This window comes from Tursiops truncatus, chromosome 1 (assembly GCF_011762595.2).
Source record: "Tursiops truncatus isolate mTurTru1 chromosome 1, mTurTru1.mat.Y, whole genome shotgun sequence".
NCBI classification, from domain to species: Eukaryota; Metazoa; Chordata; class Mammalia; order Artiodactyla; family Delphinidae; genus Tursiops; species Tursiops truncatus.
Genome location: NC_047034.1, coordinates 50,611,493 through 50,624,007, shown reverse-complemented (window position 1 = coordinate 50,624,007; position 12,515 = coordinate 50,611,493). Strand labels below are relative to the sequence as shown.

Here is a 12,515-nt window from a genome sequence, read left to right as displayed (position 1 = left end):
CCCTCGGCTTACTTACCTTCTTACTGAGCCCTAGTAATCGTGCTCACTCAGCAAAATTCCACATGCCAGGTAACACTGATGGGGACTGGTGGAGACGGGGGACATATACTGGCACTCACAGAGCTGACAGGGTGACTGCCTCGTCTGCCAGTTTACTTCAGTTTGCTTTGGAACCACATCAGCTGAGCCAGGCTATCTCAACCTCTTACTGAAGAGGCATCCACAGCATACTGCCCCTATATATATGAAAACAGCACTCCTGTGCTCCCAGCTTTAAAAAGAAAAACAGTCATCGTTGAGGATTGAATGGCCATGTGTAAATGTGTACATTGTGCCTCTATACACAGGAGGTGCTCATTATGTGTTTTTCCCCTTCCCTTGATTCTTCCCTTCTACCACACTTACGGAATTACACACGGCTCTTTTATATGTGTCATCACCTCACGTGGCCCTCTTATTTACAGTCCTCCCAACCCTCTCACCTTTAGCCCTGGTAAAATGGAACACTTCTGCTTCTCTCCTGTTTAACACTTTATTACATTCATTTACTTGAATTCATTTACCTCTAGGTTAGGCAGTACCTAGCCTGAGCAATATTAGATACCCAATCAATACTCACATGAATTAAAGGAACTTAGTTTTACACCACCCATGGGACAGACGTAAACCTGGCCTAACTGCACAATAAAATGGGGGCCGGTTTTAGGTGCTGGCTCCTTGTCTCACTCCAGAGCATTTCAGGAACAGCATGCAGCCACCCAATCCTGTAACATGCTCAGATCTAAACTCTGTAAATACACACTTTAAAAGGTATGTTCTATAGCTTTAGGTCTCAGAGCCACAGAGCAGCTGACATGCTTTTAGCACTGGCCAGCCATGTTTGATGTCATAAACATTGGGTCTGAATCTCATACCTCGGGAACCAAAACAAGCAGCAGGCTGCAGTGGTTCCGAACACTCCTCTGGAGCCAGACTCCTCTGCTCAGCGGCTCCGCCACTTGCTGCTTGCTGTTGAGACCACGGGGAAAGCTACTGGCTTCAGTTTAACTTTGGTTTCCACTTCTGTAAAAATGAGCATAACTGTACCCACCTCACAGGGCTGTGAGAATTAAATGAATTAATATTTATCAAGTACTCAGCACACAGAACTTTAGGTGTTTTAAGAATAATAAAACCTAGTAAAACTGCTGTCAGTTTTGGCACCATACTCAAAGCCCAGGCTGGGCCTTTCCCTCCATTCTAATTCTTGGAACCCTGCAAGTTTTGTTTTAGGTAACTAACATTTGCAAACATACCATGTGTCATACTACGTGCTAAGCGCTCTATAGCCTAGTCGATACCTCATGTAATACTTAACACTTAGGGACCAATTTAATCACCATTTAATGACTGAGAAAATTGGGGCTCTGAGAGGTTAAATAACTTGGGTTAAGTCACAGAGCTAGTCAATGAAGGAGTGGGATTCAACCCGGGCAGTCCAACTCCAATTCCTATGCATTAATGACAATGTTTCTAAAATGATTTTCTTGGCAAATGCCATAGCCTCGGGTGTGGAAAGTGTGTGGAACAATGGGAGGTTGGAAAGTGGGTGGAAACAATGGGAGGTTCTCCTTGAATGACTCTGAAACAAGCCTTCCTAAACTAAACCAGAAATGCTTGGGAGAAAAGGACCGAAAGTGGCATGTTAAGGAGGTGTATAAACTGATGCTTACAGGGTCAGGGAGGACAGTTTTTCCTTTTCCCCTTCTAGCATCTTTGGCTGGCCTAATAATTAAATTGACATAAGATTAACAGGAGAAAAACAAAAGTTTAGTAAAATGTACACATGAGAGAGACCCAGGAAAACTAACTCCAAAATGGCAGAAACTATCACCTTAACTACTATTTTCAGCTAAAGACAAAAGCAGATATTGGGGCTGGTAGGTCAGTTATGGACGGTTACCAGGAAAAGCACAGTAAACAACTGTGAGGTTGTTATGCAAATTTATGTCCTCACCTCCTCCACTGATAAGTTTCTAGAGTTTCATCCTCCTCTTCTTGGTAGAGCAAGGGAGACACCCTTACAAATGGAGATTTCCCTCACAACTGTAAATCTCTCACAAAAGGGTAACTTAGTTACTCAGGTTTCGCCTGTGTCTGCAGTTTCTTAAAGATAACCAGCTTAAAATAACCCTTATGCCAAAGAGGCATATTTTGGGGTGGCAAATTCTGCTCCCCTACAACAGCCATTCTGATTGGACTGTATGTGTGCATCGCTTGAGTATATCCTACTCATCCTGAATTAAAATGTTACTTCTAAAAGCAATGAGTCATTCATTTTTTTTTAAATTGAAGACCAAGTCAAACAAGACTAGAACGTTCCCTGTGAGGTTCTACACTTACTCCATTAATGCTGCTTTGGCTCAAAACATTTTTACAACTTATTTGAAACTGTCCTCAGAATGAACTTTGAGAGAATTAAGCCTCATTTTACAGTCACCTCATGTTGGATGGATGGACAGACCCACATACACATCACCCACCTTATGTATCAGCTGGGCTCCAGATGATGCCTTTGGCCATTTCCAAAACTGTAATCCATCAAAGGGTGAGTAGCCACCCTCATAGAGGACCATTCTAAAGAATATGCCAGAGGAATGCTTGCTAAAATCAGCTTCTTTACCTTACAGATATCTATTTTATGTAGAGAGAGAGAGAAATTATGCTTAGATTACCCATCAGTTAAAATTATAGGAGAAGCACTCCAATCACAAGCCCACATTGCCAATAAAATATTGCAACCTTTATTTAAAATAAAACACAAGTTGGCAAGCCTTGTGAGACAACAGGCAGACAGCATTCCCCTTTCAAGGGCCTCATTATTTACATCAAGTTTAACACTGTTAGCAGTTCACAGTCAGACAACAGGGTGAAAGTATTAAATTAGAAAAACAAAACACCTGAAAATATATTACAATAACAATTAAGAACAAATACCTGACAACACTGGTAGTGTGACCCATGATTGATGTGTTTTCAATTAAATCCCATATTGTCTCACTGTGTCTCCTTAGCAATGCACACAGGGGTAGGCCCTCCAGACTTCCCCCTCTGTGCACCCACCACACATACACCTGCAGGGCGTGACCTTTGGTATAAATATTAAACAAGTTTTAAAGAATCTGAATCATACGTTTTAAGGACAAACTTCCATCAACCACCTTGAAATGTTCAAACTTATTTTTGCCAAGCAAGCACAAAACCGGGGTTTCTCCACTGATAGTCATGACAGAATCAGACTGCAAAGAAGGAAAAGTGTGGGGTCTACCCAGGAGACAGGGGGTTCTGAGCATGCATTAACAGCTCAGTCGGCCTGTTCATGGCAAACACACTAACCAGGGCACAGCTTCCATTCACCACAGGGAAAAATCTGATTAACTCCTCTCTCACTCTCCTCCTTTCTTAGTGAGCACAACAACAGTGTATGTACGTAATGTGGACTCAATCGCATGTACCCTCTACACAGATCTGAGATATGAGGGTTTTCAAACATATGCCCTAGAGAACTGTTAAGATGAGTACCTCATTGTTCCTTCTAGCTGCTGAATACTCATTTCTCTGAAGGACAATCAGCCTAATCAGGGTGATTTCTCAAGACCTCAGCAAATTTCCCTCATGATGAAGTCCCAAGAAGAGTGGTCACAGTGAAAACTGGTTTGTCAAAATGGAGGAAGGCTGGTTATCTGGCCCTCATCTACCGGAAACATCTGCCTCTTGGCATTCTTGCCACTTACAACACACGGTACGGTACTTCAGAATTGTACAGAATTTGGATTCTCCACCAATGACCCTAAAGCACTGCAGGATCCTGCAGTACCTTCCGAATCAAGAATAAATTTATGTGGCATATCTGTGTTATTGTTGTTAGAACTGCTGAAGACTAATTGCCTTTATATGTGAAAATTTTACTAACCAAAAGTCCCATTCTGTAACTAAAGTTTATGACATGATTTAAAGCTCCTGATGCTCAGAAGCAAATCTAAGCGAGCTCCAACCATACACACCCTTGGTATCTCCTTTCTTAAAGCCTGCTGGCATTTGACAGTCCACCTCCACCGTGTTTTAGAGTTAAGTAGAATGATCCAAGACCTCAAGCCCTGTGCGCATAGCTCAGCAGCTTGGAATGACATGCAGGATCCGGAAACTTGCTGCTTCGAGTACAATGATGAACAAAGAATCTCAAAGAACGGACATAGTCGGTGTGCACGTGTGTGGGGCCTGGCCTTTCAACTTACAAGGAGATGTCCCTTCCCTTAGATGGTCTGCAGGTTTGAAGATCTGCTCACACGCCATCTGTGACCTCAGGCTGAGGTAACAGGGCCTTGCTACTGTGTTCAGGTCACAGAGCAATGGAGAGGGTAAAGGATATAATTTTTCTAGGAGAGGTAAACAATTTCAAACTCATAATTGTACATAGTGCGCTTGGAGGGTGGGAAGGGTCCAGTTAGAGCGTCCTCCCCCCAGCTCACCAAGGGGATGGAGAAAAGTGCAGCAATTTACCAAATCAGCACCCCATGTGGAGAGAACATCTCACTGATGGGGGCTTTGAGCCACTGCTACCAAAAAGTTCATTTCCACCAGTTTTAGTCTGATATTTGTGCAACATCAACCTAGCTGACAATCTTTTCTTCTGCAAAACACATGAAACCCATCTTTGAAGGCACAATCCTCTAGGAATGATCTCTACCACTCCAAGTCAGCCCAGAATCAAGATGACCTGCCCAGGCCTTCTCACCCGGAGAGAAACGTTGGATCTTCTTACCCTGATTATCACAGGGTGGAATCTTCCCTAATTTCCTGTCCTTTGGATCTAGGATATTGAGTCAGAAGTGAAGGAAATATCATCTTGCACACTTGTTATCTCAAGATACAATGGAACATATACACCTCAGGTGGGTGGCATGAAAACCAGCAGCCCCAGAGCAGAAACTCATCTTTTGGGACACTGCAGTAAACTTCACAAAAGACAGGCTGGAGCTAAGACAAGTCACTTGGGTAGATGCTCTGGAGCAGGGTGCAGCTCATTCCGCAGCCCTGAAATCTACCCCCCGCCCCCGCCAAGTAATACAGGAGGGCAGAGGATGGCAGTGAAGTTCTGGCTGTAACAGAGCTGCAACAAAGCAGGTAACAGTAATTGTTACTCCAGGCACTGTTAGCTTGCCAAAAAAAGCTAGCCTTGTATTATATTTTTAAAAGTCTGATAGCTGGAAAACTGGAACTCTATCCTGACTGTTAAGAGTGGGACAAGTTTCAGAACCAGCCCAAGGCCTCTCCTCTCTGACCAGTGAGGCCTACAGCAATTTTCCTGTGTTGTCACGTGGAAGGTACAGGCAACCTTAGGGCTGCCTTTCCCTATTTCTCCCCTGCTCCCACATATCCCAGACTGAAGCAGGAATTTACAAAAGAACTGAGCTACTGGCTTGACAGAAGCTAAGACAGAGATATAGATAGCTGAAGTCCATCAATACATACGAAGAAACTTATATCCAGAGAAACTTACCTAAAGATGACTGGTCATAACAGATGCTTGGAGCACAGAGATGGCCCCCAAATCCAGGTAGAACAAGTTAATGTAAGCAAGATGATGAAACCCCAAAATCATCAAGAATAAAAATGTAGACAACCCTGTCAGCTCAACATGGACTCCTGGGGGAGCATAGCCTGATAGTAACGATGACATCGGTAGCAAAAATGGAAGGGAGTGGGAGAGGTCAGAATGCAGTAGAGCTACAAACTCAGATGTGGCCACCAAAGCAATTTACTCTTTTTCTAAATAATTTAATAGGTGAGCTATGTTCAGCTACTCCTCTTAGGGGGAAAAAAAAAAAACTAAACAGGGATGATGAATATCAAGCTCATCTACATCTGGTAGGAAATCCCAGAAAAGTAATTCCCAAAGTGCACTGGTTCTACAGCCATCCCATCTCTGCCCCCACCCCACCCCACCCCCAAAAAACCCAACAAAACTATGCAGGACATAGGTTAAAAAAAGACACTGTCAACATGAACAGGTAACGAGTCTGCTCCCACATTTAGGGTACTAAATGGCTGAGCATGTGCTGGACAAACGTTCAAGGATGAGAGGGCCACACTCTTCTTGAATCAAGGTCCCTAGAAGAGCTTCTTTGTTCTGGAGTGAGTACATGTTACTATTTTTTAAAGATTAAACCAGAAAGTTGGTCCCTAGTTTTCTGAAGTTATTCAGCACTGAGCTACAATTTTAGCAAAACACTTACTATACCTGCACATATTCATTTAGCAGTTTCATATTTAAAAATGTGATAAATTACAGAGCTGATTGTTCATATATCTGCATTTTCAGGTCCCCCACAGGCAAAAGCTTGTAAGTCAATCAACATCTAATTAACTGTTTTAACTTCTCAATAGACATTACTAATACAACTTTATAGTTATATTACACTTGATACTTTTCTCAAAGTGCTTTCATATACATTACCTCATAGCTATCAAAATGATATGGAACAATAAAGTTTGTTTTTTTAAGAAAAAGGAATGTAGGACTAGGTTTTTTAAAACTTAAGTTGTTATTTCTTTATTACAAAGTGCAGATTGCTGTGTCGCTGAGGTCTGTCCAAAAGAATGACCCCATATAATTTTTTAAATTACTGAGTTCTACTGAATGCCTGCTTTGCTAGTGTTGCCATTACTCAACAATTCAAGTCCCTTAAGGTCAGGGAATGCCAGGAAGGTGTGCTTTAGAAAGTGTGCAGCACTGTGCAGACTGATTGTCTGAGCCTTTTTTTTTTTTTTTTTTTTTTCAGTGTCTCACAAGGCAACAGGAATGGTGGAAAGACCCCACAATGAGAAAGTGAATAAGACCCAACTCTAGCCTTGGCTCTGCCACTAATTAACTGCTCTGAGAATATGGGCAAGTAACTTAACCATCCTCTCTTCCAATTTCTTAAGCTGTAAAAAAAAAAAAAAAAAGAGTTGGGGTATTGCTAGTGTTCACACAGTGCTGGGTGTCTGAAACACCTGGAGAGATTCTTGGAAAACACACTGGCTGAGACCCAACCCCACGGGGAATTCTTGATCTGGGGTGAGGCCGACGCATCAGGTTTTTTGTTGTTTTTCTTTTTTTAAACCCCAGGAAATTTTGTTGCACATCCTTGGCTAAGACTCACTGGAATAAGCGTTAATAATAATAGTAGTAGTAGTTAACATTTATGGAGTACTCATTACATGCCAGGCACTCAAGCTAACTATTCTACACACATTATCTCATTTAATCCTTACAACAACCCTGAGGTAGTTACTATTATTATCCCTGTTTTCCAATGAGGAAACTAAGGCCCAGGAAGGTTAAGTGACTTGCCTTCTAGACTGGCTTTAGAGTCTAAACTCTTAACCACTATCTAAACTGTATCCTTGAAGCTCAAAATCTCCATGATTTTGTTAAATAAATATGGGTGGTGCCTTAGGAAAGTCAGCATTTTATTAACTGGGCACTATTTTACTAGCTAACTTGCAACTGAATTGTAAGAAAATTCTAACTTAAACCCCATAATTCAGCTGGGAAAGGGTCTCCACTATAAGAACCTCAATGTCATCTGGAGAAACACTGAATAAATTTCTCAGGGCCAATTTTTTTTTAAGGCTATATCTCTGAAAATCATGATGGAGATCTGTAGGAAAATATACACATTTTTACACAAAGCCTTTTAAGAAAATACTTCACGTAAAGCACAATCAAGATGTATTCTAAACACTGCATTTTAAGGTAGTAAATCTAAACTGAAATCATATTATCTGTGCATGAAAAGACTGAAGGTGTGGTAACCCCAAAGGTATACAATACGTATAACCACTTTAGAAAGTTTTCAACACCTTGTAGAAGGGCTTTTGCTATCTGCTTTGTTTTCAAACTAGATAAGAATTAAACATTTTCAGTTTCTAAAAGCAGTTTTCTCTGCTTTGAATTCAAACTTTTAAATTTACCTATGGTTATTTAAAAAATCTGGTCCTTTTCAAGTAGATAATGGAAAAAACCTAAGTTACACTTTTATAGTAAGTTGACAGTGCCTCTTTAACCTGAACCCTGAGCCCTCAACTCCTGAAGTTACACAGTTAAAGCATCACGTGGCTGCGTGTGCTACAACAGTCAATGCTACTCTTGACAGTGATGAGAAAAAAATCCATTCTGTTCATGAACTTACTGAGCACCTACTGCGGACGAGGCAGAGCCAGGTGCGGCACCTGAGAAAGACCCAGCCCCCACCCTCAAAGACTGTTCTTCGATGAGAAAACCAGGGAGCTTAAATACACTCAGTAGTGTTCCTCCAAGGCTTATTTTCAGAGCACTCAAGGAAAGATCCCTTGCTTTAAAAAAAAAAAAAAAAAAAATCCCCTGAAAAACAATTAGAATCCCTCAAGTTGCATCCACAATGACAGGGATAAACTTAAAAAGCAGCATAACAATATTCCAAAGTTTTAGCTTTCCCTGCCCCACCCTTAAAAGGCTAATTGCTAAAACGATTTCAAGTTTATGGAAATATATGATGAAGGAGAGTGGCGAAGAAGAAGGTAGGAGGACTGTTGGTTTTTAAATCCAAGTTAAAGGGAACTCTTCCAACCATTATAAGGAGATTAGCCAGATCACTAGTTGCCTGTGCTCCACCAGTAGGTAACAGACAGACAGGGATCACCCAACCCCTGAAAGGAATGCCCGGTATTGTCTCCTCCCTTCTTATCCTTCTCTTGGCCTGGGACTCCTCTGGAACACCCACAGTAAGAATCAGTTCCTTTCTTTCTAATGAAAACTAAATTTCCTCCTTGGTCAAAGATGCCAAACTCTATCCAAAACGCTTTTCCCCCCTTAGTATTCTAGCCCAATTAGTATAATCTCAGCAGTTTTAAATTTCATTATCTGCTGCTGAGCAAAGAAGAGAATGAAAAACTTGTATTCATATATAACAATACTGCACTGAAGAGCTTTCCAGAGAGACTCTCAAAGGGATAACTATACACTTATTTGCAAAACACCCTTGATAACATGTATCATTACCTCCATTTAATAGATTAAGAGATGGGGCTATGGCCTGACAGTGGATCGATGACAGAGCCAGGAAGAAAACTCACTGTTCATCAATGTTGAATTCCTATCTTCCTAAGTTAATATTCCTTTGGGAGGAAAAAATGTATTTTTTTTATATTGCGTTCTCCTTGGAGGCAGGAATGGAGAGGGCATAAAGTTTTAAGAAGAGAATGAAGTGGTCACTGGAATTAGACCTGATGTCGAAAGTATTAATAATATCTAACCAATTAGACTTGGTTCTAAATTAAGAAGTGATCCTAATTAACTTCCATAACAACAACTGAATAGGGAAGGAAAAGGAATCATTAGGTTTCTGGGATCTAATTGGTGTCCCCCGAAAATAACTTGCTCCTTCAACTATGCATTCTTAAAATAGAGGTGAAATGATAAAATAAATATCAAAGAATATTCCCAATATGATCTTTACAAACAAGCACAACAATTGGCAGGGGGAGTATGTGAGAGGAGAAAAGCATGTGAGAATAATTTAGGGTGATTCATTTGAAACTGTAGAGTGAGAGAATGCTTCTCCCTATTCTCCACCTAGATTGGGTCTAAGGTGATAAGGGAGGGAGGGGAAACAGCCATTAGGACCAAGCCAGCTTCTCCACTCAGTCACAGACCTCTAGGCTGACCACTGGATTTCAAGAAGACACCCTTTCCCTGGCATTTTAGTTGATAAAGAAACATATAGCTGCTCAAGTCCTTTGCCGGTATGTCAGTATGCAGGGGCACTGTAACAGAAAAGGATTCCCCTGTGAGACCTGTACATGACCATTGTTTTCAATAATGTTCAGTGTTGGTTAATGCCCTGAATGCTGCCAGGAATAAAGGAAGACAGCCTGCCCAGCAAGGGGGAGAAAAGAATTACCAAAGAGACTCCTATGCCTATGGTTTACAAGATAGGCACCAACAAGCAGAAAGCCAATCCTGATCCATTTGGAAACAATATACTAGCCTGGGAGAAGTGGCTTCTGCTAAGTAATGTAAGATTTTAGGAGGCTTCAATCTCCCTAAATATACTTCCTAGCATTCTTTACCTCCTGTACCAATTAATACACCTATGGAAAACAGGACAGAAGCATACTGACAGAACCACATTTCCCAGTTTTGCATCTAGCCATCTGATCTGCAGTTCTTACTGCAGCAGTGACCTGTGGAAGCGAGGCTAACAGTAGCTTCCAACAGCCTTGAACAAAACTTCTCTTGGCACATTCCCAGCTTTCTTCTGTCCCACCCAATAAGTTAGATGAGTTGGAGCATAATCACCATTAGTACCTACTGGGGCCCCAAGTCAATTCCCTTCTGTGTGGTGCAGAATGAGTGCCACAGCCAACGCACTGTCTGGGCACAGTCCCTGCGGCCCTGCTGGAGCAGCCCTAACCAGCTCACATCACTCCAGGTAAGAACGGGCTGGATTTGGTTCTTCATGGCACGACATATGCATGTTCCCTGATGTCCCAGTGCAGCTTTCAATCCGGTCCACAACTGCCCTGCCCCCATCTATTTTCCCTCTCCTATGGGTTTTGCTTTTTGTTATTTTTGAGATGAACCTGTAAACGTGAGAACTCAGAGATCTGAGGTACTTCACAGAAACACACTCAAGTATCAGTCTTCCACTTTTTGAAACGAGAACACAGGAAAACAAGTCCCTTTTCCTCTCCCCTCAGAAATGTGTGCATCTTCCCACCCGGCTAACGGTGGCTACCTCTGCACCACATCACTGATTTCCTGTACACATGACAGTAAGTTGTTAAGGACAGGGTTTGCCCCGGGCACACCAGCAGCTGCAGAAGACACCTGCAGCTCCTGCAGGCTGAGTTCCAGTTTGCTCACAGCCTCGCGGAAGGCAAATTTGTTGCGAGTTTGGGGGATGCAGTCCACATAGCCTGAGCAGTAGTCGAGCAGCTGGTGTCCAGTGTCCACCAGCTGGCTGTTGGGCACAGGTTCTGTGATTGCACTGGACAGTAGGTCAGCACATTCCAGCAGGGCCTCCTTACTGATTTTGTCAGCTGAGATTTTCTCAGCCACCTGTCTGGTTTTTCTCAGAGCCACTTTAGTACCTGCTGTGCCATTGGCCATTTTCGCTGGTGAGATGGAAGATGTGGGCAGAGGCACTTGAGGTGGAGGCATTACAGGCCTCCCAGCTTTCCCACTGATGGGCACTGCCCCTGGAGCCGCCTTCTTCCCTCCCTCCTGTGTTTCTGACGTGGGCTCTTCCGTGGAGTCTGAGCACACGGCCGGATGCTGCAGTAGTCTCACCCCTGGCGGCGGGGGTGGGGCACACTTTGGTTTTACCCGGCGGGGTCGGTCCTTGTCTCCAGAGGAAGTGACCTGATGCTCAGACAAGAGCTTGAACTTATTCCCCTGAGAGTCTGTGCCGATGAGCTGCACGTCAGCTGGAGTGTGCTTCAGAGTGGGTGAGATAAGGACTGGCACTTTGTGGTTGTGAGTGGTCGGGAGGACCGCCGCAGCCTTGGCCGGGGCAGCCCAGCCTGTCTGCTCGCCATCCTCTGGGACTCCAGCCATGCCAAGTCGTGCCCCACCATTCCTCTCTCTGCTCTTGGGGGCAGCTGCCACTCCAGCCACCCCCAGCCCTGGAGAGTCCTTCTCTGTAATGGCTGGATCCCCAGAGGGGGTTCTGAGAGGAAGAGCGGTGGCTCCTCTGGGCAAAAGTTTGGCTTTTGGTCTCTCCCTGGTCGGAGCGGCACCTTCCTCTGATTTTTTGGGAAGCATGTCACTGGCCCTATCCACATTCTCTTCTGGCTGAGAAGAGGTGGACACTGTCCTTTCCAGCTGGAGTTTGGACCTCTGGCAGTTCCTGGGAAGGGTCATTGCCATCCTATCCTGCTCTGGAAGCCCTGAGGACATGGAAGATGTAGAGTTTGACCTTGGAAAAGGCTTGGAAGTGTCATCACTGGCTGTGGGTTTACCTGCTCGTAAGCCCAGTGTCTTTTTGATTAAGCGTGGTGTGAAGAAGCCTGTGATGCCAGACCATCCACCCCCAGCAGCGCCACTGCCCCCACCCCCGCCACTGTCGTCATTACAGAGGTTCCTCTGTGCAAAGCTACCCCCATAGCACTTGGGTGGCACCAGATTCGCCTCTTGCTGGGCAGCAGTAAAAGAGAACCCATCAGCATGCTGTAGAGAAGCAACAGATGAGAAGTTACCCGTGAGTTCATATTTCTTGTGGGGCTGATTCTCCATTTCTCGGAAGGAGCTGCTGCGTTTGGGGGGTGTGGGAGCATTTCTCTTTTTCATGAAGGAACTGAAGAAGCCTCCCTTCCTATCTCTGGTGAAGCATGTCTCTTTGGCATCTTCCAAGAGGCTGCTGGGGGACTTGTCTCTTTGCTTTCGAGGCAGTGCTGGGGACCCACTGGGGGCCTGTGCACTTCTAATGAAGCCTGATAAAAAACGGCCA

General features: G+C 43.7%; 1 protein-coding gene across 7 annotated transcripts in view; it reads right to left on the bottom strand.

The window, feature by feature from the left end:
* Positions 1-2,760: 2,760 nt before the first annotated feature.
* ABL2 (ABL proto-oncogene 2, non-receptor tyrosine kinase) overlaps positions 2,761-12,515 on the bottom strand; it is a 108,468-nt gene continuing 98,713 nt past the window's right edge. For 4 of the 7 annotated variants that reach the window (XM_033854343.2, XM_033854347.2, XM_019952243.3 and 1 more), the window contains one exon: positions 2,761-12,498. In XM_033854343.2, the coding sequence (XP_033710234.1) occupies positions 10,799-12,498 (1,700 nt within the window). In that variant the 3' untranslated portion in view covers positions 2,761-10,798. The remainder of the gene's footprint in view (positions 12,499-12,515) is intronic. The other 3 variants (XM_033854365.2, XM_033854374.2, XM_033854388.2) reach the window with 1 other exon arrangement.